Source organism: Mus caroli, unplaced genomic scaffold (assembly GCF_978045245.1).
Source record: "Mus caroli unplaced genomic scaffold, Mus_caroli_1 scaffold_20, whole genome shotgun sequence".
In the NCBI taxonomy this organism is placed as follows: Eukaryota; Metazoa; Chordata; class Mammalia; order Rodentia; family Muridae; genus Mus; species Mus caroli.
The window spans coordinates 47533415-47560480 of NW_028227275.1; the positions used below are offsets into that span (position 1 = coordinate 47533415).

The 27066-nt window shown below is 36.7% G+C and overlaps 2 protein-coding genes across 2 annotated transcripts; both read right to left on the minus strand.

Moving 5' to 3' along the window:
* Positions 1–6176: 6176 nt before the first annotated feature.
* On the minus strand, positions 6177–8316 carry LOC110288283 (olfactory receptor 5B2-like). The gene is made up of 2 exons (XM_021154672.2): positions 8162–8316; positions 6177–7303 (listed from the first exon to the last, which is right to left on the minus strand). The coding sequence occupies exons 1-2, from the start codon at positions 8178–8180 to the stop codon at positions 6333–6335; spliced, it is 990 nt and encodes a 329-aa protein (XP_021010331.2). The 5' UTR covers positions 8181–8316; the 3' UTR covers positions 6177–6332.
* Positions 8317–23695: 15379 nt separating this feature from the next.
* On the minus strand, positions 23696–24643 carry LOC110288282 (olfactory receptor 5B12-like). Its single transcript, XM_021154671.1, has one exon. It carries the CDS (start codon positions 24641–24643, stop codon positions 23696–23698), a length of 948 nt encoding a protein of 315 aa, XP_021010330.1.
* Positions 24644–27066: the final 2423 nt, after the last annotated feature.

The following is a 27066-nucleotide window of genomic DNA, read 5'->3' on the forward strand; positions in this document are numbered from 1 at the left end:
TATGTGGGGAATTAAAGGCTGGACTTCCGTTGAGCTGAGGTCTGAACCCCAGTGGTGATAATTCACCTACATGATACGGTAGGCGTTCCCTCATGCTCCTGGAACTCTGGCTCCTGCCCCACTCCCCACAAGAGAAGCATGTTCAGTAGTCACATAGGCAATGGCCAAAGCTTCTGAACTTCAGGCAGTGTGGTGACATGGGCAAGAGAGAGATAATACTCCCCTCTCACTCTTTGTCACCATGGAAGGTAAAAAAGACAGTCTCAAGGCTATCACAGCAGGAGAGCTCTCCCTGTCCCTCTCCTAGGCACTAGAGTACAACTGGCTCCGAATGTGGGGTTGCTGGTGAGCAGGTCCACAGGTTACGGGAAAGACAGCCCTTCATATTGTATGCTGAGCAGCAGTTTGGATAAAGGAGAGAAGCTCTCCTCTCATCTCTTGTCCCTCAGCAACTATGGCAGGTAGAAGAACTGGCTCCCATGTCTATGTCATGTCTCTCATGTCTGGAAAAAATGGAAATATCCTCATTGCTGCCAAACTTAGCAGAGCTGTACCTGTATCTCACCTGGGCAGCAAACTATAGGTGGTCATGTTTGTCCTGAAAGCAGGAGGATTGGCCAGATCAGATACTTCTTAGGCATAGATTCAGAGCTTTGACTTGGACCACTTCAGCATATACACCATCGATGAACTGCTGGAGTGCATGACAGAGCTGGTCTTAGAGATAGAAAACTACAGTATCTAAATGACACAGGCCAACAACAAGACATCCAAGAGAAGTCCCAGTGAATTCCCCTTATTGATAGTATAGCATAAATCAAAGGCCTTGCACCAGATTAATGAGTCATTGCAAAGAACATTTGAAAGCAAAGAATTGTGGACAGAAAAGGGTATATTGTTGGACACTCAGTAACACAGTAAAGCTTTCACAATGAGATGTTTTATTCCTCTGTTGTATGGGAAGTTGCAAGATCAGAGGGTGAGTATGAGAAGATGAGTTAATGACTAGGATTGGTGTGCATAGTGTGAAATTCACAAGGAATTAATAACAATTTAAAAACATTATTTTATCTATATGAATCTTGCCTGTACCCATCTATAGGTATAATTTGAATACTGTCTTCAGAGGGCAGAAGAATGTGCAGAATTCCCTTGAAATGAGTTGTAAAGAGTTGTGAGCTGCCACTAGGTGCTAAAAACCAAGCCTTGATCTTCTATACTGAAGAAGGTGCTTTTAATTTTTGAGCAGTTCTTACAGACCTTCTCTTATTTTCTTAAAAGTTATCAGCACAGAATTGTTGGAAAGATTTATATGTTAAGATGCTAACATTTTCATACATGTACCTTGGATAGAACTCAATGCAAAAGTGAAAAAAAAAACAAGAACAGTGAGTACAATCTTATAAATGATAAATACTAGAAATTCTACTCAAAATTATCATTGCTAATAAATGCAGAAAAAGTGCAAGATAAAATGAACATGAACACAATTGTTTCTATCTTTATTAACAAATCATAATTCATGTAGAATATTAAGGAATCAATAACAATTGTAATAACATCAAAATAATATATTACTTTGAATAAGCTTAAGTGAAAAAGTGCATACAAACTGTTCATTACAAAAACATGACTGAAAAAATATTATAAAACAGCAAAATTTTAACGCATACAAGCATATATAAAATTAATGCTCAGTAATACAGGAACATTAATGGAACAAGAAAATGGTAAGAAAACCTTAACAGAAATGCTTTCAAAACTTACAAACTATTTAGCATTTTCATTGCTCTAATTATTCTGTATTTTATTTCAATGAGATAAAACAGAAATATGATGAGTACCCTAAAATTTCTAGTAGCAAATTGTATCTTAGACATTCTAAGTATCTGGGCTAATATCGGCTTATCAGTGAGTGCATATCTTTTGTGATTGGATTACCTCACTCAGTATGTTATCCTCCAGATGCATCCATTTGCCTAAGAATTTCATGGATTCATTGTTTTTAATTGTTGAGTAGTACTCCATTGTGTAAATGTACTACATTTTCTATATCCATTCCTCTGTTGAGGGGCATCTGGGTTCTTTCCAGCTTCTGGATGTTATAAATAGGGCTGCTATGAAAATAGTGGAGCATGTGTCCTTATTACCAGCTGAAACATCTTCTGGGTATGTGCTCAGGAGAGGTATTGCTGGCTCTTCCTGTAGTATTACATCCAGTTTTCTATGTCCAGTTTTCCAGTCAGTTTTCACAAGACTGATTTCCAGAGTGGTTGTACAAGATTGCAATCCCACCAGCAATGGAGGAGTGTTCCACTTTCTCCACATCCTCGCCAGCATCTGCTGTCACCTGAATTTTTGATCTTAGCCATTCTGACTGGTGTGAGGTGGAATCTCAGGGTTGCTTTGATTTGCATTTCCCTGATGATTAAGGATGTTGAACATTTTTTTCAGGTGCTTCTTAGCTATTCAGCATTTCTTACTTGAGAATTATTTGTTTAGCTCTGTACTCCATTTTTAAGTAGGGTCATTTGATTTTCTGGTGTCCAAAGTATGTATACTTTGCTCCTTTTTAGAATGGGGAACAAAATACCCATGGAAGGAGTTACAGAGACAAAGTTTGGAGCTGAGATAGAAGGAAAGACCATCCAGAGACTGCCCCACCCAGGAATCCATCCCATATACAGCCATCAAACCCAGACACTATTGCATATGCCAGCAAAATTTTGCTGACATGATCCTAACATAGCTCTCTCTTGTGAGGATATGCCAATGCCTGGCAAATACAGAAGTGGATGCTCACAGTCATCTATTGGATGGAACACAGGGCCCCTAATGAAGGAGCTAGAGAAAGTACCCAAGGAGCTAAAGTGGTCTGCAACCTTATAGGAGGAACAACAATATGAACTAACCAATATCCCGCAGAGCTTGTGTCTCTAGTTCCATATGTAGCAGAGGATAGCCTAATTGGCCATCAATGGTAGGAGAGGCCCTTGATATTGTGAAGATTATATGCCCCAATAGAGGGGAATGCCAGGGTCAGGAAGTGGGAGTGGGTAGGTTGGGGAGTAGGGCTGGGGCAGGGTGTAGGGGGCTTTCAGAATAGCATTTGAAATGTAAATGAGGAAAATACCTAACAAAAATGCCTTAAAGTATTCTAGTAGCAATTGTTAGATAAATTTATAAAAAATGTAAATGGTGACTGAATGAAGAAGAATCTGTTTACTTCTGGGACAAACCTCCAAATAGTTATTCTAATCCCTATTGGTCAGGTCAGCCCTAATGTGTATATGTATATCCATGCATAAAAGAGAAGGAAGTTATGAATTTGAGAAGAAGTGTATGGAAGGAATGAAGAAAAGGAGGAGTGAAGTAGGTAATATAAAGACATTATTTCATGTATGGAATTTACAAAGAAATTAATTAAAAATTAAATCAAACCTGGGAGATGAAAGTCACTCAGGACTCAAAGGGAGGGACCTTAAATGAAATGCCCAACAGTGTGGAGAGGAAACTCTTAGAGTTCACCTCCAGTAGAAAGAAAGGGCATCAAGTGGTGGAGGTATGGGGTTGCCATCACACTGTTGAAATCTCTGATCCAGAATTGTCCTTGTCTAAAAGAACTGCAGGGATAAAAATGGAGAAAACATTGAGGGACAAGAAGTCCAGTGTCTGGCCCAAATTGGGATCCATATCAAGGGAAGGCTCTAAATCCTGACACTATTACTGATACTATGGTGTGATTACAGACAGGAGCCTAGCATGACTGTCCTCTGAGAGGCACAACAAACAGTGGACTGAGACAGACACAGATACTTACACCCAACCATTGGGCTGAAGTCAGGGAGCTCTGTGGTTGAATTAGGGAAAGGCTGGAAGGAGCTGATGAGGAGGGCTACCCCATAGGATGATCAGCAGTCTCAATTGACCTGGATGACTGAGACCTCTCAGACACTGAGCTGCCAACCAGGCAGCATATACAAGCTGGTAAGAAGCCCGTGACATATATACAAGAGAGGACTGCCTGGTCTGGCCTGAGTTGGAAAAGATATGCCTAACTCGCAAGAGACTTGTGTCCCAGAAAGTGGGGAAGCCTGAAGGAGTAGGGGAAAGACACATTGTCTTAATGACAAGGGAGGAGGAATGGGATGAGGAACTTGGGTGGGGGGAAGGCATGATGACTAGACTTAAAAAACAAAAGTAATTGTAAAATTAGTTAATCATTAATAATTTCAGAAAAAAAAGAGCTAGCCAGTTGAAAAAAGGAAATGGGGCAGACCTATGTAAGCTACTTTATTCTCCCTCTTCTTCATTCCAGTCTCCATATTCTGCCAGCTATTTTCCAAGGAGAGTACCCTCTTCTAGCCTGTTAACTTTATTTTGAATCTCATCTGATCCCTTGTTTAAAGGGAAACTATAGCCAATATATACGCTTCTGCTTTTTCTCTCTGCTTTCATTCCACCTGCTAATGCCTCATCCAACCTCAAACATTTTAACAGATCTTACATCATTTGTACTTGAACTTGACTTGTTTCTTTTATCCCAGATTATTTGCACTATCTCCAAATTCCCTGGTTTCACATCTGTATGAAGATAATGCTTAAGAAGTGCCTTGAGTTTTACCTCCTCATGCCATCTCCAGCCCTTGGGGTTTACACATGCCACACAGCTCAGAATCGCAGCTCTGACATGCAATGCACAAAAAAGTCCATATGCTCAGAAATCATTATAAAATCACACATAGTGTATAAAGTCAAAATCATATTTTCCCTAAAAATCTCTGGTCTTGTAGCAAGGTCTTCTATTGAGAATTACCGAGATGAACCCAAGAACACAAAAATTTAAAGAAAAATCAAAACTTTGTGAAAAAAGTCAAGGTGTTTAAATAATACCTGAACAAATAGCTTAACAATGATAGCAATGAATATTTCAGTGGTGTCCAAGACACCACAGATATATACCTGAGTAAAATGACAAACATGATCTGGGATTTGAAAACTGACTCTATTAAAAAAAATAGATAACTATTGAAGAAAATTGAAGCTGAAACAAACATGTAATTGAAAAACTCAGCAACCACTAAAGACCTCAGAGGAGAGTTTGTGTGTGTAATCCCACAAATAGCCATGAAGCTATTTGCAATTTATAGCTGCTGGAAGACAGAGATATTTCTTCCTAAAAGTATGCTCAAGAAGCAAGTTGGTCATACTTTACTGAAAGCAATATATTTGAGATTCTTTGAAAGTACAATTTGATCTTGAAGTGAAAAAAAGCAAAGAACATACAATTGGGTGAGAAGTGGTAGGGGGAAATCGAGGGAACTCAAGTGAATATGATCAAAGCACATTTTATGGAATATGTAAGAAAATAAAAATTAAAAGTATTGGCCATATAACCCTTGTATCTATATATCTCTATCATCTCTATATCTATATCTATCTATATCCAGTTATCTATATTTATACCCCTATATCTACATATTAATATATCTATCTATCTATCTATCTGTCTATCTATCTATCTATTTATCTATCTATCTATCTATCTATCTATCTATCTATCTATCTATCTATCTATCTACCTACCTACCTACCTATGTCTTACCATCAACACAGCTCTTGCAATATGTGAACAAGTGTCTATTCAACACAGACAGGGCATGCATGACACCAAAGTAACAATTATGTGAAAGTCTGTCTTCCTGATCTGACCAGTTTGGTGGTGGCTGTGAATTACATGAGTATAGTCAAGGAACTGTTTACAGAAGCATGGGTGTATCTAAGACAATTCATCTTTAGAAAGCCCATACTTCATGGGTGACCATTCAAGAAAAAAATCAGAGTTCCTGCAGGTTAATAAACAACTTGAAAGGAACTTAAGTTGAGAGTCTCTTCTTTCCAACATTATTTTTCCTATTATCCTTTTAAGGACCTACATTTGTGAATCTTGTAATATTATGAGATCTAGAGCCTAGTATGTTTCACTGAGATCATGGATCTTTTTAAAATTAGTAAGATTTTGAGCATGTAATTTTTATTTCCTGAGTCTTATAATCTCCCTCCATCCCAAGTAACCAAAGATTTTATCCAGAGGAAATACACAAAGACACATATTTTATGGTACAATGTGAGGTTGGCGATTCTAATCTTGATTTTTACAATTGAGATGTCTTACTTCTATAATAAATATCCAAAAGAACAATACTAAGAATCTACAAGAAATAAAGAGAAGGGGCTTCATCTATGAAATACCTATTCAGAAAAATTAAAGTCAGGAAAATTATGTCTAAAATATTTAAATAATTTTCACATCATTTCCAAACATCTTATACTTAGAGTAATCCCAGTGAAAACAACACTTTTCTAGTAACCTTTTTAAATGCATTCTTGACTTCTTTGTTCCTCAGGCTATAGACAAGAGGGTTCAGCATGGGAATGATCATGGTATAGAACACAGATGCTACCTTGTCAGTGTCCATGGAGTGAGTGGAGCTGGGCTGTAAGTACATGAAGATAATTGTGCCATAGAAGATTGAAACAGTGGTGAGGTGGGATGCACAGGTGGAAATGGCCTTCTTTTGTCCATCAGCAGAATGCATCCTCAAGATTGCAACAAAAATAAGTACATAAGAGTTCAAGATAACCAATATAGTTAAAGCTATATTGATTGCTGCCAAGATAAACAGAACAATTTCATTTATGTAGACACTAGAGCAAGAAAGAGCCAGTAGTGGGGGAATGTCACAAAAAAAGTGATTCACTACATTGGAATGGCAAAAGGAGAGGTGGAAAGTGAAGCCAACATGGATAGAAGATTGTAAGAGTCCACTGATGTAAGAACCCACAATGAGCAAGGTGCATATTGTTGTTGTCATGGTGGTAGAATAGTGCAAGGGTTTACACACTGCTGCATGACGATCATAGGCCATTGATGCTAAGAGGAAACCTTCAATAATTGCAAATCCTATTAAGAAGAACATCTGTGTAGCACATGCATTGTAGGATATGATCTTCTTTTCTGTGAGAAACCCTTCTATTACCTTGGGAGTGACAGCTGAGGCATAGACACAATCCACCAGTGAGAGGTTACTAAGAAAAAAGTACATGGGAGTGTGGAGACGAGAGTCCAGGAGAATCAACACAATCATCCCAAGGTTACCAAACAATGTGGTCAAATAAATAAAAGTAAAGATGATAAATAAAGGGACCTGTAGCCCTGGGGCATCTGTTAATCCCACAAGGATAAATTCAGTGGCTTCAGAAATATTATGCATCTGTGTTTCATAAGAATTATGACAGGCTCCTAGGATGAAATAAGGAAATATAAAATATTGTATGTTGAACTCACTATGAGATTTTAGGTATGGACAAATTCTCTAACTTAAATGTTCACACACACGGCTTGAAAAGGCCTATACTGAATGTTGAGTACTTGTGGGCTGAATGAAGTCGTTTGTCTGGGAATAGTAGAAATAGAGATGTTTACTTCTTTGCTGCCAATATGGCTCCTTATAAAACTATTTTTTAAAGTTTTCTTGTATATGATAATATTTATCTCAGTATACCACAAAGGATTTATTTCTTACTTGTAATATTTCACAAATTCACTTACCTAAACTGTACATCAGAAGTTCTTGGTAGCAAGAGCAATGTAGAAATATACAATTAACTTTGTTCTATGTTAGTAAAAAAATTAATCTACTGTATTTTCCATCTCTGGTACTTGAACCAAATTCCATTCACATAGTTGTAGCTATGTAGTGATGTTCTACTACCATCACACAAGTCTGTCTTTATTTGTGTTTGAGGGAGAATAAAATCAACATAAACGAAGAATTATTTTTATTCTCTCTACATATTATTTTACAGTTAATGATGTATCTTATGTCATTTCCATGATGAATCAGGCGAAACAAAACTATACACCTATGATCACATATAAGTTTGTCTTTTAACCTGAGAGCCACCTCTAAATTTGGAATCGTGACATAATCATTCTTCATTAATAACCTCAAGGCAAAAGATAATACATGTTCTTTTAAATGATCAGGGTGAAATTCAAACTCTTTTACAGGCTATGACTGCACTTACATTGCCAGAAATGTGTAAGTTTTTAAAAGGTATAATAACATTTTTAAACTATGTAAGTTATATCTATTACCTTGCAAGCTCTTTTTCATCTTTTCCCAGTTTCTTCACAATGTTCAGATCACAGAAATAACATCTAACAGTTGATGGCCCCAGGGAAACTGCTCTAGTAATTGACATGACAAATGGATATTGAGAGTCATACAGCCTTCTGAAGTTAAATATGATATATTTCATGTAGATCTCTAACCCTATACATAATAAATATTAGAAAATCAGAACATAGTATTCTTCTAGGATAAAACCCTTAACTCAGTATTTAAAAGTACTTAGAGTATATTCTGGGTGCTCTACAGCAGTATAGTAGTTAGAAGAGCAGTGGCTGAGAGTGAGAGGATTATTATTAATAATTTATCTATGACTCACCTGCTTTCCCATTACAGATTGTAACTTCAATTTTGTTTGCACTTAGAAAATAAAAATGGCTGAATATTTTATCATCATTTATATTTTACTACCCATATTCAAATATTTTTAATACTGTTTTTCAAGAAACAGATAAATAAGAGTGAAATGTTTCATATTCAATGTATTGATCAACATCTATTTCCCAGAAGAAAGCATCTTGTTCTTCATTTTCTCCACAGGTTGAGCTCTGCCATAGAATAGAATTTAGTTTTGAACTATTGTCAGTATCAAGGAAACGATTATAAGCTATGTACATATCTCAGAGGGAAGCAGTATATATGAATGTATGTCTCTGGAGATGTATGAGTCCATATTGATTTTTCAGCTTGACCTTGATGAAGACATCAGAGAATAGTGTTTGCATTTTGTCTAACAGTGCTCATGAAAACACTGGGAAATAGAAGCTTAGAGGAAAGAGCCTCCAGTCATCAATCACAGCTGTTGCACAACCAGGTTGGACACACACAAAAATTAAAAGCCTCATTAAAGTGTATATATAGGAAACTTAATCACTTTTTCAAGTATTCTGATATTAGATTCAGTCCAAAAGTTGAGATGTCCCTGAAATACTTTATTCTTCCATTTTAAGCTTTGCAAAGAAAATACCCACATGTCTCATCATAACATATGCCATTTTTGTATATGGTCTTTTTATGTATTTCAAAGTTTAAGATTTCCCTCTTTCTTGCCTAAGGTCTACCCTTGAGATTCTACCTGACACCTTTATGGAGACTTTCTCTGAAATTCTCCAGATCTAGACTCTGTCCTCCTCCCATTTCCCCTGTCTAGTCTGATAAGCCAGACTTGCACTGCTGCTCAACTCTAGATTTCCACCTGGACCCAACATACTTGTAACCTCCACAGTTTGCTTTCATCCAACTACTCCACCTACCAAACATCCTAGTTACGTCTCCAGAATCTAGCCAGGTGATTTTCCCTGTCATATCTGTTACTACCTTCCTCACAAACTCCATATTATGCCTGTGTTCTACTCACATATTGCCCTAGCCTAGTCTGGCCTCCTCTGCCTATAGCAGAAAAGATGTCTTGAATTTAGCTGTATATCTATGTATCCTACAGTTCACTGATACCTTCCACACCATGTACAGCTTCCATAAAGCAAGATACAGCTCCACATGTAAGTCTTTTGAACATTAGCACTATTCCCTATGCAGATCTCACCTGATTCCACTCAAGATATTATCAAACTCTATCATAAACCTGTCCACTCATCCTCCCATCTGTCCAAAAATGCTATATTTAAATCAGACTTACAATTAAAAATATCCCCATGCAAATATATCATTGCAAACTTACCAACAATGTGAAAAAGCAAGGTAGTACATTTTTTTCATCAAAACCTATCAGTCCTATAGAATGATAGGTTTAACAAAAGGAATGTCCACGAAGAACCCCAAGATACAGAATTATAATGAATAATTACAAGATTCATCAAAGTAGTTCAAAGAAAACGTGGATAAACTGCTCGGTGAAATTAAAAATAAATGTATCCTAATTTATTATGAGAAGATGTGAATAAAATGTCAATGGTTTCAGTGTTCTCACTCTTGCCTCTCACCTCTTACAAGTTTTACTCTCTTTCCCCATAACTACTCTATTTTATTTGCAGTTATTTATTTATTTATTTATTTACTTACTTACTTATTTATTTTCTTTTTATTAGGTATTTTCCTCATTTACATTTCCAATGCTATCCCAAAAGTCCCCTATACCCTCCCCCCAACTCTCCTACCCACCCACTCCCACTTCTTGGCCCTGGCATTCCCCTGTACTGGGGCATATTAAGTTTGCATGACCAATGGGCCTCTCTTTCCACTGATGGGCGACTAGGCCATCTTTTGATACATATGCAGCTAGAGTCAAGAGCTCCAGGTTACTGGTTAGTTCATAATGTTGTTCCATCTATAGAATTGCAGATCCCTTTAGCTCTTTGGGTACTTTCTCTAGCTCCTCCATTGGGGGACCTGTGATCCATCCAATAGCTGAGTGTGAGCATCCACTTCTGTGTTTGTTAGGCCCAGGCATAGCTTCACAAGAGACAGCTATATCAGGGTCTTGCTAGTGTATGCAATGGTGTCAGCGTTTGGAGGCTGATTATGGGATGGATCCCGGATATGGCCGTCTCTAGATGGTCCATCCTTTTGTCTCAGCTCAAAAGTTTGTTTCTGTAACTCCTTCCATGGGTGTTTTGTACCCAATTCTAAGAAGGGGCAAAGTGTCCACACTTTTGTCTTCGTTCTTCTTGAGCTTCATATGGTTTGCAAATTGTAACTTATATCTTGGGTATTCTAAGTTTCTGAGCTAATATCCACTTATCAAGGAGTACATATCATGTGAGTTCTTTTGTGATTGGGTTACCTAACTCAGGATGATGCCCTCCAGGTCCATCCATTTGCCTAGAAATTTCATAAATTCATTCTTTTTAATAGCTGAGTAATACTCCATTGGCTCAGAGCTAAACAAAGAATTCTCACCTGAGGAATAATGAATGGCGGAGAAGCACCTGAAAAAAATGTTCAGCATCCTTAATCATCAGGGAAATTCAAATGAAAACAACCATGAGATTCCACCTCACACCAGTCAGAATGGCTAAGATCAAAACTTCAGGTGACAGCAGATGCTGGCCAGGATGTGGAGAAAGAGGAACACTCCTCCATTGTTGGTGGGATTGCAAGCTTGTACAACCACTCTGGAAATCAGTCTGGCACTTCCTCAGAATATTGGACATAGTACTACTGGAGGATACCACAATACCTCTCCTGGGCATATATCCAGAAGATGTTCCAACTGGTAAGAAAGACACATGTTCCACAGCCTTATTTATAATAGCCAGAAGCTTGAGAGAGAGAGAGAGAGAGAGAGAGAGAGAGAGAGAGAGAGAGAGAGAGAGAGAAATTTCAAACCTAGGAGATTTGGTAATAAAGTGACAAAGAGACTTGATTTGCTGTCAAGTAGAATAATCAGAACCAGAGGAAAGGAAAGCCTCATTTGCTTTTCATCCATATTACAGGTAAAGGATTTTGGAAGGTGAAAAGAAGAGGGTATTTCATGGCTGCAAAGATGTATTGCTACTTCAATACTGTAACCTGGACCTCAAAGCTTCCATTACTTTGACTGGTCTCTTTTTCAAATCATTATATTTCAAGTTCACAAAAAATAACATTAAAAAAGCAGGTCACAGGGCCCCCAATGGAGGAGCTAGAGAAAGTACCCAAGGAGCTAAAGGGATTTGCAACCCTATAGGTGGAACAACATTATGAACTAACCAGTACCCTGAGCTCTTGACTCTAGCTGCATATGTATCAAAAGATGGTCTAGTCGGCAATCACTGGGAAGAGAGGCCCATTGGACTTGCAAACTTTATATGCCCCAGTACAGGGGAAGGCCAGGGCCAAAAAGTGGGAGTGGGTAGGTAGGGGAGTGTGTGTGTGGGGGGAGGGTATGTGGGACTTTTGGGATAGCATTGGAAATGTAAATGAGGAAAATACCTAATAAAAATATTTTTAAAAAAATCTTTAAGCAGACAAAAAAAAAAAACAAAAAACAAAAAACAAAAAACAAAAAACAAACAAACAAACAAAAAAAACCAAGTAGCAGCTGTTTGTCATGGTGTTGTAGACAGAACTTGACTTTGTGGACAGAGACTATACACACCAGACTTATCTATGTATGTTTTTCATGTGTGTTGGTAGGGACAGTTAAACTACTAAAGTTGGAGGCATGTTTATTCTTAAATAGGAGATGCTGACAAGTTTGAACAGGACAAAAGGTAGAATTTGAAGCAAGTATTTGACATTATTTAACTTTCTCTTCCACTTTAAAATAAGTCCTTTAAAATGGTTTCTTCGTTCTGAAAAATATGTAATTATTTCAACTTTAGCAAAATTCTCTTTGATACTGATAGAGCAGAAGATGTAAGTGAACTAACTGGGATATTATTAGACATTCATAAATTGCATGAATAAAACACAATCAGTGACAGGAGAGATAGTGACTAAAGGAGGAGGCCATGAAGGCAATTTTGAGAAAGACACTTGAGCTGAACTTTGTGAGCAAACCATGAAAATTCTTATTTTGGATGAGGCAAATGTAAACAGGAAAAATAATCACAGAAATAGAAAAAATCCTTTATGCTGGAAAAAGTCTATGAGATTTAAGTAACAGAAACTTACATTTTATACATTTCTAGTCTTAAAGGTGTTTTAGAAATTCCAGTGTGAAGCCCTTTCAAGATGAACCTGACATTCAGAGAAGTTACTTGATTTACATAAAAGAACCGAAGATAATGGTGAAAAACAGGGCTCTCAGCTATGATCCTATCCCATCCAAACTACAGCTTGCCCAGCCTTAAAAAAAAAAAAAAAAAAAAAAAAAAAAAAAAAAAAAAAAAAAAAAAAAAAAAACAGTGATTCCGAATACCTCACCGAAAATGAGTAGAAAGAACTGCCACTTTGGTGTGAATATGTTGTTAGGCCAAGGTTTTAATTCTGTCTTAATGTTACAACATATTAGTAAAGCCAGTGTGAAATCACTGTAGTATAAAAATTTGTATAGGTTTGCTAACTATGGGACATTGTAGATAATACAAATGATTCCTTGAATTTGGCAGAATGGCAGAGAGTAAATGAAAAGTACCTACTGTGTGGAGTTAGGTAAGAGAGGGCGATGATAACCCAGGCTACAGCTATAGGTAAACAGAAGTTTTAAACCACAAGGACATACAGCACATGAGTCCATATCAATTAAAAGACATAGAAATGACCCACACAAGAATGACATCAACAGACATGCCAATGCCAAAATAGATGGCTTCAACCTTGCAAAAGAACTACAGGCAACTAAGAAATGTCAAACATAGGAAAAACAGTGTTTTTCTTAATGGTAGAGCACACCAATTTAGAATTCAAAATAAAATAGTCCTGAAAACATATATACAAGTAAACTGATATAGACTAATCTGGCAAAATTTGTATATATATATAACAGGTATTAATGAAAAAATGGGGTTGTGAGTTTAAAACAATGCAAGAAGTGCAAAAAAATACCATTCAGAAGTAGGAAAGGGTTATATAGAAAAAATATAATTGTATTATATTATATTACATTATAATCTTAAAATAAATGAACCCAAATCCAAAAAGAAAAATAAGTAGAGAGTAATCACAAAGACCTGCATGCACAATTAAATGTATTATTATATGATTGTCATGTCCTAAAGAGAAAGCAGCCTTTAACGCTTATATTTTTTGAGTTGATATCCTTTCAACAAGGCATACCTCATTTTTGGAGGTGTTGACTAGCACATGGATAAGCCAAACAAACATCTCAACCATTGTCATGAAAAGGATCATCAGATTTCCAGAAAGATTAGAAGTGTCAGCTCCCAAGAACAATTCATGCAAGAAGCACAACAATATAAACTAGTCTTCCCAGGTATTACCGTCAGCACTTGTTGCCATTGTTCAAACAAATGTGAGACATGAGACATCCAGGAGGAGACTATCTTACCAAGCCAAGGATTGAGGCTGATATAAGTGAATAGCATTGGGATTTATCTTTTCTACAATAAATGCTATCTATATACATATACATTTAAAAATTCAATACTTTGATTTTTTACTATGTAAATAACTGTTTACACATAGGTTGGTATATTTTCATAATTAAATTTGTTTTTCGACAATTTTACACATATAGAAGATACATACTGATTTTTCTGAAACACCATCTCCTTTATACCCCAGTCAATCTGCTTCCTCCTCACAAATTTCTCACATGTTTATAACTACTCAATGTATTTCATGGCCTACAGGATGTAATCAGTGTTTTATCTCTGTGGCCATGACTTTGGGGCTATCTGTTTGAACCTGGTTGGCTCAGCACTGGGTGTTGCAACTACAGACTGAGGTTTTGTATCTCCCAGAATCTAGCAATAGCCAATAGTTCATAAGTAAAAATTAACTCATCTACCCCATGAACACCCTTCATTCTGACTTCCTCATAGCTGATAATGCTGGTTTTGAGTGAGTCCAGTGGAGGAAACTATGGTTGTTCTGACGTATTTATTATAATAATTACATCAGGACTAGATAAGTATAGTTGAAATTTTAAAGCATTAAAGGAAGAGACATAGAATATAGATATGAACACCATGAACACAAGGAAAAGAGAAAATGAAAACAAAAGCAGAAACTACAAAAGCAGCAGCAACAACAATAACAAAGGATATATAGGTACCCATTAGTATAAAAGCTTCCATATATGCTAACATAAAATGTGTTGCAAGGGTCCATGATTCACCAAAAAAAATGATACCCTGGACTCAAATAGTATGTAAACACAAAGAGAGTTTTATTTTGCAGAAGTCCAACATGCTGGGGTCTCTCATTCCAAGATGGAGACCCTGAAGTGAGCTTGAAGTCATGACATTAGGTGTATTCTGGGGTGGGTTAATTATATCTTAATTGGTTGTGTCCATCTCTAGGAACATTCCATGACCATTGCAGGAGCATAGATGCTGGAAACTGTTGTTTGGAAGTCAGACTAAAAACCAACTGACCCACTGTCCTTGACTCAGGCTAGGTGGTAGGGTAGCTTCTGATGGAAGGGCAGTTTCTGACTAGATGCCTGAAGCCTTTTATTTTCTAGTAACTGACTTGCCTAGACTTGCCCAGTTGTTACACATGGTCTCCTGGACAGACAGTTTGAATCCTATCATGGAATCAGCCTTGTGTTATGTTTTTGCTGATAGACATTTTGAATTGGGTGATAATGGATCTCAGTGTAGTTTTGAGTTCTATTTCACAGATGGCTGAGAACAGTGTAAATAACTATTAAAAACAAAAATCAAAACAAAACTAAAGCACCAACCAGGAAAAAACCATCATTAGTTCATGGCAAATGGATGGAACTAGAAAATATCCGTCTCAGTGAGTTAAACCAGACACAAAAGAACACACTCACTGATATGAGGTAAAAGGTATGTACTCACTGATACATGGATACTAGCCACAAATCTCAGAATACCCACGATAATACCCACAGACCATATGAACCTTAACAAGAAAGAAGACCAGAGTGTGGATGCTTCAAAACTACTTAGAAGGGGAAACAAAATAATTGATGTAGAGGGAGGGAGTGTCATCAGAGAAGGAGAGGAAGGAGAGGAAAAAGGGGGCAGGATTAGGTGTGGAAGGAGACAGGAGAGAAGTCCAGACAGTCAGGAAAATGAATAGCAATATATAGCAGTGGGGGATGAGGAACTGAGAGCAGCCACTAGAAAGCCCTAGATACCAAAGAAGCAAGAGGTTCACAGGACTGAATGGAGTTGACCTTAGTTGAAGTACCCAACAAAGGGAAGATAGCAAAAACTATTCTCAATGATAAAAGAACCTCTGGTGGAATAACCATGCCTGACCTAAAGCTGTACTACAGAGCAATTGTGATAAAAACTGCATGGTACTGGTATAGCGATAGACAAGTAGACCAATGGAATAGAATTGAAGACCCAGAAATGAACCCACACACCTATGGTAACTATCTTTGACAACGGAGCTAAAACCATCCAGTGGAAAAAAGACAGCCTTTTCAAAAAGTGGTGCTGGCACAACTGGCAGTTATCATGTAGAAGAATTCCAATTGATCTATTCCTATCTCCCTGTACTAAGGTCAAATCTAAATGGATCAAGGAACTCCACATAAAACGAGAGACAGTGAAACTTATAGAGGAGAAAGTGGGGAAAAGCCTTAAAGATATGGGAACAGGGGAAAAATTCCTAAATAGAACAGCAATGGCTTCTGCTGTAGAATCGAGAATCAACAAATGGGACCTCAAAATTGCAAAGCTTCTGTAAGGGAGAAAAATACTGTCGATGAGACAAAAAGGACATGAACAAACTGGGAAAGGATCTTTACCAATCCTAAATCAGATAGTGGATTAATATCCAATATATATAAAGAATCCAAGAAGGTAGACTCCAGAGAATCAAATAACCCCATCAAAAAATTGGGTCAGAGCTAAACAAAGAATTCTCACCTGAGGAATACTGAATGTCTGAGAAGCAACTGAAAAAATGTTCAGGATCATCCTTAATCATCAGGGAAATGCAAATCAAAACAACCCTGAGATTCCACCTCACACCAGTCAGAAATGGCTAAGATTAAAAATTCAGTTGACAACAGATGCTGGCCAGGATGTTTAGAAAGATGAACACTCCTCCATTGTTGGTGGGATTGCAAGCTTGTACAACCACTCTGGAAATCAGTCTGGCACTTCCTCAGAAAATTGGACATAGTACTACCGGAGGATTCTGCAGTACCTCTCCTGGGCATATATCCAGAAGATGTTCCAACTGGTAAGAAGGACACATGCACCACTCTGTTCAAACCACCCTTATTTATAATAGCCAGAAGCTGGAAAGAACCCACGTGCCCCTCAACAGAGGAATGGATACAGAAAATGTGGTACCTTTACACAATGGAGTACTACTCAGCTATTAAAAAGAATGAATTTATGAAATTCCTAGGCAAATGAATGGACCTGGAGGGCATCATCCTGAGTGAGGTAACCCAATCACAAAAGAACTCACATATGTATTCACTGATAAGTGGATATTAGCCCAGAATGTTAGAATACCCATGATACAAGATACAATTTGCAAAACACGTGAAACTCATGAAGAACGAAGACCAAAGTTTGGGCACTTTGCCACTTCTTAGCATTGGGATCAAAACACCCATTAAAGGAGTTACAGAGATAAAGTTTGGAGCTGAGACGAAAGGATGCACCATCTAGAGTCTGCCACACCTGGGGTCCATCCCATAATCAGCCTTCAAACGCTGACACCATTGCATATGCCAGCAAGATTTTGCTGAAAGGACACTGATATAGCTTTCTCTTCTGAGGCTATCCCAGTGCCTGGCAAACAAGAAGTGATTGTTCACAGTCAGCTATTGGATGGAACACCGGGTCCCCAATGGAGAAGCTAGAGAAAGTACCTAATGAGCTAACGGGGTCTGCAACCCTATAGGCAGAACAGCAATTTGAACTAACCAGTACCCCCAGAGCTCGTGTCTCTAGCTGTATATGTAGCAGAAGATGTCCTAGTCGGACATCATTGGGAAGAGAAGCCCCTTGGTCTTACAAACTTTATATGCCTCAATACAGGGTCAAGAAATAGGAGTGGGTGGGTAGGGGAATGGGGGTGGTATGGGGGAACTTTTGGGATAGCATTTGAAATGTAAATGAAGAAATTACCTAATTAAAAAAAATAGAAATTACCCTCAGCAGATAGTCATGGTCCCTAGTTGAGGGATTGGGCTGCCCACCCATTTCCAATCTTTACCAGAGAATTGTCAAAGGAATGTAGAGACAACAAATGGAGCATATACTGAAGGAAAGCCATCCAGAGACTGCCCTACCCGGAGACCCATCCCAGAAATGAGACCCTGGCACTATTGCTGATTCCAGGAAGTGCTTGCTGATAGGAGCTTGGTATAGATGTCCTCTGAGAGACTGTACCAGCATCTTACTAATAGAGATGCAGATACAGCGAGCCATAAGACTGAGCCCAGGTCCCCAATAGAAGAGTTATGGAAAGGGCTAAAAGAGCTGAAGGATATTTACAACCACTTAGGAAGAACAATATTAGCTAACCAGACCCTCCAGTGTTCCTAGGGATAAAATCACCAATCAGAGAGTATACATGGATGGGTCCATCCCTCCAGCTACATATGTTGAAGAGGACTGCCTTATCTACCATCAATGTGAGGGAAGGCCTTTGGTCCTGTTTAGGCTTGATGCCTCTACGTAGAGCCATGCTAGAAAGGTGAGGTGGGATTGGGTGGATGGATAGAGGAGCACCCTCTTAGGGGAAAAGTGGGGGAGGGATGACATGGGGCATTTGTGGAGGGGAGACTGGGAAGGAGAACAACATTTGAAATATAAATAAATAAAATAAAATAACCAATAAAATATTTACTAAAATGACAAATATACTCATATATATATATACATATATATATATGTAATGTATATATACTTATCATTTTAGCATAGCATTTATCTTTGACAGATGTCTACTGAAGTTACAGTAAAAATAATTAAACCTTTAAAAACAGATTCTCAGAGTGCAGAGGCCGTCTATCTGTAATCATCCCAAGGTTCCTAATCAGAGTGGTCAAATAAATGACAGTAAAAATGATAAATATTGGCATCTGACATTCTGACGCACCTGTGAAGTTCACAAGAAAAAACTCAGTTGCCTCTGAAATATTCTCCATCAATGTAACTTAGAAATCATGAAACATTCCAAAGAGCAGATTAAGAAATGAGAAGATATGCTAGTTCAACACTACCATGAAATCTTAGCCATGAATATAGTCTCTTATTCATGTGTCAATGTTTTGTTTAATATGAAAGAGCATCAACTGAATTCAAGGTGGGAGAATGATTGGTAAGATATAGGTGATCAGCAGAACTTCATTGCTAACCACAACTGGAAAAGCATGAGCTATAAATGAGCTATTCCAGATTTCTAGTTCTATCATAAATATTATTAAAACAATCCACCTAGGACTGTTTTATCCTACTTAAAATAAATGATTTGCACTTTAAATTTTCATTGACAGTTCAGTGAAACATGCAGTCACATTTCCACATATATTACAGGCAAAACCTATCAGTGAATTTCATATATTAATAAAACCCTGTCAATATATTATTATATTTTCTTCCCTTTTTCTGCTATTATTTTTGCTGAGATGAAGCTTAGGGTGTTGTGCATATTATGTAAGTCCTATGTCACTGAGCTATAACACCAGCTTTTCTTTTTATTACTATGTATATATTGATAATGATTTGGTCCCATTTTAGAATCTCATTTTGAGGGTTTCTAACTAAACTCTTCCTTTTAAGCACTGGTCAGTTGAAATGTATGTACACTCTTTTGAGCATATTCTTATTGATAACTTAATGCCATTTAGAACCCCAAAGAAAGGAAATTTCCAAAGAAAGGAAACCCCACAAAAAGGAAATTTCAAACAGTTGTAGTAAAGATTCAGCTGTTTACACTTCCTGTCACAACCATCATATTTCATATAGCGTACTATTCTATGGATGGGGATGTAAGAATAGGATAAGGAGGAATAGACACCATTGTAGTTTCCTGAGATTTTGTAGTCTCAATTAGAATATATTTACAGTGTATACTTTTGCAATTCCATCAGATGTCATACCCTCTGCCAGACTATATTTCAGAGTATATATTCTTGAACTCTATATAGATAGAATGAGCTCTAACAAAATTCCTGTGGTTGTATTAGGAATAGGGATTTTCAATTTGAGAGAGATTCTGGGTTTAGAATGTTGAACATCAAATCTTGAGGATTTTTTATTTCTCTGAAATAGGCTCCCTTCATATTCAATGTGAAAAATGATGTTCCATTTCTCTTAAATTAGAAATAGGACAAAATCATCACCTACCTTATTAGGCTATTCCTGTTAACATGTGGCCAAAAATATAAATGCTTAAAGAATGTAGAAAAGGCTAATATTTCAAAATCAAACCATTAGTTCCATTTATGTCTACTTAATATTTTATCTCCTTATGGCTACCAACTAACATTTATTTTAAGGTTTTAGTGTAAACTATTCATAAATAAAGTGGCCTAACAGTTAACATGTCCATTGGATATCAATAGTGCTATGTCCTAGAACCTTGAGAATTACTAATTTTTCAGAACTAGGCTCCATTCACATTTAACGTGAAAGAAGATGGACCCCATAATTAAACAACATTCAAGGTTAAAATTCAAAGAGGTGATAGTAATTCTAATTACATAAAACATTCTCTCCAAACTTTGGTCTTGCTTCTTCTTGAGCATCATATGGCCTGTGAGTTGTATTGTGGGTATTCCAAGCTTTTTGCTTAATATCCACTTACCAGTGAGTACATAACATGTATGTTCTTTTGTGACTGGGCTATCTCACTCAGGATGATATTTTGCACTGCCATACGAAGAAGAGCAATACCAACCAACCAGACCCCAGAACTCTCAAGGACTAAACCACTGTCCAAATAGTACATGTGGAGGGACTCATGGATCCAGCTGCATATGTAGCACAGGATTGTCTTACCTGACATCAATGGGAGGGGAGGCCCTTGTTCCTGTGGAGGCTGGATGTCCCAGTGTGGGGAAATTCTAGGGCAGTGAGGTAGACTTGGGTAAGTGGGTGGGTGGGGTACACCCTAATAGAAGCAGTGGGGAGGTGGGACAGAATAGGGGAATTGCAGAGGGGAAACTGGGAAGGGTGATAACTTTTGAAATGCAAATAAAGAAAATAGCCAATAAAAAGAAAATAAACATAAAAACAAATAAATAAATAAATACATTTATAGAAAAAATATACATTTTATAGATAAACGAACAAACATGGCTACAAGAAGAATAAAAACAGGAAAATTGGATTGTTTTAATGGGCTCAGTTATACCAAGAATCATGATACAACTAGAAGATTGTGATAAATGCTTCAAGGACCTTCTATATGAAATATAAAGAATCTGGAGTTTTTATTGCTCTAATTATTGTATATTTTATTACAGTAAGGTAATGCTGAATTATTACTTAGTGGTGAGCTAAAATTTTCATTTACAATTGTTATATAAATTAAAAATTAGAAATGGAAATTGCAGGTGGGGAAGAATAAATTTTCTCCTGGTTAAATCCATCTAGTAGATTACTAATCCCAAGAAATCAGGTTTAAACATATGTAAATAGAGGAAAGACTAAATGAGCACAATACTTCATGCATATATATATATATATGCACATATCTCCATATATGTATGTATATGAGTGTATATGTATATGTGCAAGTGATATAATTAAAGTACTTATGCATAAAATTTTCAAACAAATAAATTAAAAATGAAATGCACTCATATTTGACAAAAATTATCATCCACTGAAAAGAGCAAGAAACTCAGCACAATCAGGTTGACTACAGTGCTCTCTCTCCCCTCTCTTCTACTTCAGTATCTCTGGTATAGCAGCTGATTGCCATGGAGTGTCCCCTTTGTTCAGTCTGCTGGCACTCTTTTGAAACTCACCTGATCTCAACACCAACTGCTTACAGTGATACTGTAGCCATATGTGTCATCCTGTTCTCCCTCCTTTCTCCTTCCATTCCACTAGCTTAAGCAATATTCATCCTCCAATCCTTGGATAGAACCTATATCTGAAATGTAGACTAACCAGTCTCCTTTACTCCAGATTACCTGAGGTATATCCTAACACCTGCCTAGGCTTAGTTTTCCATCTGTATGCCTACACAACTTGTATGTCCCTGAAAACTTACCTGCTCAGGCCATGCCAACCTTCAGATTGTGGCCAGGCAACTAAACAAAGGTAACCTAGAATATCAAATCAGACAGAGCTAAGAAGAGAACTCAACATGTTTAGAACTCATCATAGCCAGTCCCTGTGTCTCTGTCTGTGTGTCTGTGTCTGTGTCTGTGACTGTGTCTGTGTCTGTGTCTGTGTCTGTGTCTGTGTCTGTGTCTGTGTCTGTGTCTGTGTCTGTGTCTGTGTGTGTCTATCTGTCTGTCTGTCTGTCTCTCTCTCTCTCTCTCACACACACATGCACACACACATACATACACAAATTTATACAATATGTACCACCAAAACTGTACATTTCCCCTAAAATGCAAGGTTCTAAAATTTGTCTAGAAATAACCTGGTTGAACCCCAGTACACAGAACTTGAAATAATAATAATTAACTTTATCAAGAGATTAAAGATATTTGCATAAAACATGAACAGTTAGCTCAGTAAACTTAATGTGAATAGTAATAAATACATTAGTGATTCCCAAGGGAAAAATATATGGTTGAGTAAACTGAAAAAAAGAAATTACAGAATTTGAAAATGGTTTCAATATAGAGATGCATCTATTGAAGAGAATGAAGTGAAAATGAAGGTTGGATTCAAAATCTTATTAACCAAACTGGAAACCGCAGAAAAGAGTTGGACATATACTCTTACCACTATCATTAAAGGTATTACCAGTCATAGCTGCTGGGATAAGTAAAGCTTTTTTTTTTTTTTTGGTTTGGTTGGATTTTTGATTTTTGTTATTGTTGATTTTTTAACAGTATAACCACTATTAGGTTGACCATACTTCCATAGAAGATCATACATCGAAGATCATTTGAGAATCATGAATTTGATCTTAATCAGAGAAAACAAATGTGCTTAAAAATAGATGGGTATAAATAGAGGGAATGTTAATTGAAAGGGAGTGAATATTGCAAAATATTGTTTGGAGCTTTCAAGAAACAAATAAAACTTGTAAAAAATTACACTATAACTCTGGTATCTCTTGATCTATTTATCTACCTAGTCATGGCTTGCTATAAAAGTAGCTGTTTTGTGAATAAGATGTACAGAAATGTCTAGTGAATCTAGACACCATGCCAACAACATAGAGATAAAACAATTTGATGCAAGTCTCTCTTGTTGAAACAACGAGTTTTGTCATGGTTATGACTTACATGAGTATGGATAAGGAGCTACCTGCAAGAAAATGAATGTATCTGAGGGAGATGTATTGTTAGAAAGTCCAGCCAGAATAGGTGGCCACTGAGTAAAAATATGAATTGCTATAACCCAATAATCAACGTTCAGGAAGTGTGGTTTGAGAGACTCCTCTCTAGCATTAGTGTGCTATTATGGTTCAATGGACTAGCCTATGTGACTCTTACAAAGTTCTGAGCTCAGCAACCTAGTAAGTTTCATTGGCATCCTGAATCTTAAATTTTTAACACATCTGAACATTGTAATTTTATTTACATCCTGAGTTTTATAATCTCCACAATCTCTCAAGCAAACAATATCTCAATTCAGAGGAAATATTTACTAAACAGAAGATAACACATGAAGTGCAGGGCAGTATTGGGTATTCTACTATCAAGGATTACAGTCTAGATTTTTAAATTAAAGCCCCCAATTTCTATGATAACATATCCAACAATAGCTGTATATTGTCGGAATCCAAAAGGAAAACACAGTACATACATATAAAGAATATGCCTGGAACTACAATACACTTTACAGTTATTTGACTAATCCCAGTGAAAGCACTGCTTTTCCAGCAACCTTCTTGAATGCATTCTTGACTTCTTTATTTCTCAGGCTATATACAAGAGGGTTCAGCATGGGAATGACCATGGTGTAGAAAACAGATGCCATCTTGTCAGTGTCCATGGAGTGATTGGAGCTGGGCTGTAAGTACATGAAGATAATTGTGCCATAGAAGATGGAAACAGTGGTAAGGTGGGATGCACAGGTGGAAATGGCCTTCTTCCTGCTTTCAGCAGAGCGCATTCTCAGAATTGCAACAAAAATTAGTAAGTAAGAGGACAATATAACTAATAGAGTAAAAGCAACATTGAATGATGCCAACATGAAGAGTATAATTTCATTTGTGTAAATACTGGAGCAAGAAAGAGCTAATAGTGGGGGGATATCACAGAAAAAGTGATTGACTACATTAGAATGACAGAAGGAGAGTTGGAATGTGAAGGAAATATGGATGGAAGATTGTAAGAGTCCACTGACATAAGATCCAGCAAGAAGCAAGACACATATCGTAGTTGTCATAGTAGTGGAGTAATGCAAGGGTTTGCACACTGCTGCATGACGGTCATAGGCCATTGAGGCCAGGATAAAACTCTCAATAGTAGCAAAGGCTGCAAAGAAGAACATCTGGGCAGCACATGCATTGTAGGATATTATCTTATTTTCTGTGAGAAACCCTTCCATCACCTTGGGAGTGACAGCTGAGGCATAAACACAGTCCACAAGAGAGAGGTTACTGAGGAAAAAGTACATGGGAGTGTGGAGTCTGGAGTCCAGCAGAATCAGCAAAATCATCCCAAGATTCCCAAACAATGTTGCCAAGTAAATGAGAGTAAAGATGATAAATAAAGGAGTTTGCAGGAATGGTGCATCTGTTAACCCAACAAGAATAAATTCAGACAGTTCTGAAATATTTTGAATCATTTTTATATGGAAATTAAAGCAGACTCCTAGGATGAAATAAAAAAAAATATATTGTTTTTGGACATCAGTAAGCGATTTTAAGTATGTTCACATTCTCTTATTCGTGTGTCAGCATTCTTTCTAATGTGAAATGGTCTAAACTTAATTCTTGGTGGAAATGACCTAAAGTGAGATATTTACCTGGTAGTGAGTCAAATTAAAACTGTTACTTTATTGCTGCCAATATGTATCCCTATTATAAATATAGGTCTTATTTCAGTTTTTTTGGTAAATGAAAATAGTTCTTTTTAGTAACACACAAAGAACTGATTTGTTTCTTTTTCAAAAATCTTAAAAATGTATTTTCTGAGATGTGCCTCAGCATCTTTGAAACAAGTGTAATATAGGTACATGTAATTATACTTTGCCTTTTGTTATTAACAAACCTTATCTATTGTGTTTCCCATCTCTAATACTTCCATTAGGTTTAACACACCAGCTGTGGTAATGCAGTAATTTTAGGTGCCACAGCATGAGTACTCAGTTTTATACCTAAGTTGCTAAGATCTTTCATTAATTTTTTTTCCTTTTAACATTGAACTAAACGATAACTTCCTGAGGTATGAAACATGTTCACTTTAAAGTTTAAATATATCACAATTATCATTTATTTGACAAACTAAGGTCATAGTTTTTGAAAAGTTTGAGTTATTTTTAAATGCTTTCATTACATCTAATGGGCTTTATTTTTTTTTAACATGTGCTCCTATTTTCTATTACTGCAACACAAGTTTGTTATTTTTGTGTAAACACTAATGGGCAGCTATCTTTGCTCTTTCTACAATGTGTAACTTCAAATATAGTATATTACAAGGTGCATCTTGTTGTACCATTAATGTAGTGGATCATGTGACACCTGAAAATGCAACTATAATTTCATGTGAGGCTCCTTAATAGAGAGCTACTTCCAATTTGAAAATCTTAGACATACTTATTTCTCCACATTAATAACCTCTTATATTCAAGACATGAGATGATATAACCTTATTCATTTAAATAACCAATAGGCAAATCATCCTTTCTCTTCATGGAATATACCTGTACTTATATTAAAATGAATGTGTAATTTTTTGCAAGTAAGTAGGGTGGTAACTATGCAAAATCATGTAAGTCATAGCCATTACCTTTCCAATGCTTTCTTAGCTTTTCCTGGTGTCTTCTGAATGGCAGATCATAATATTTCTGTCTAAAAGTTGATACTCTCAGGAAAAGGAACCTAGTAAATGGTATATTTAAATAGATGTTGAAAGTTCTACAATTTTCTGAAATTAAAAGTGAGATGAGGTTCTCTGATCCTGTAGAATATTTTAAACATTAGAAAATTAGAACATGGTCTCCCTCTAGAATTAAACCATCCCTCCAGGATCAAAAAGTCTTTAGAGTGGAATTCTGGCTGTTCTAATGGATCATTGTTGTAAGAAGAGCTATGGGACACGAGTGAGAAGATTATAAATAATAATGGCTCTCTGTACCTGCTTCTTCACCTTTTAGATATTAGCTTCACTCTTTCTTGTTTGCACCTATGAATCACAACGAACATAACATGGTATGTTATATCCATTTACAGTTCTGCCTACCTATATTTATGCATATTTAATACTTACTCTTGTCCTAGGAAAAGAAAAACAGGAGTAAAACGGAAGGCTGTGAGACATTTCATATCGAGAGCACTGACCTAACACACATAACTAGGAAAGCATCTTGTTCTCCTCCACAGCTAGAGCTCTCCTGAGAAATGGATTTTTGTCTTATAATATTGCCAATATAATAATATAACCAGGAGCTATACATGTATCTCCGGGGTCAAAATACACATGAGTAGGTGTCTCTAGAGCATAATGAACTCACATTGGCTTTTAGCCTAACCTTGGTAGAGATTGCAGAAGATAGTGTTTGCATTTTGTCTAACAGTACTTAAGAAGACTTTGGGGAATATATACTTATATGAAAAACCCTCCAGTTATCAAACACAGGTGTCCACAACCAGGGTGAACAGAGAAACAACAAACCACAAGAAAACAACTTAAAAGTCCATTAATTTTTTTCCTTAAACAACTTTAGCAATTTATATAAGCATTCTGATATCTATTTCCCTCAAAAGTTCAGAGTTAGGACTTTTATTCTTTCATTTTAAGCATTATAAAGACAGTACTCATGTTATTCTTATCACATAAAACCTTGTTTGGATATATGTGTTTCTCTATTTTTTTACTTTAATTTATTTTTCTTTTAATTATTCAGATTATATCCTGCGCATTGACCCCCTCTTTGACACAAGTTCTTACAATCCTTCCCCTACATCTCCTCCCATTATCTTCTGAGCAGGTGGTGACCCCAGGGTATCCCCCACCCTGACCTCTCAAAGCTCAGTGAAGCTACATTTT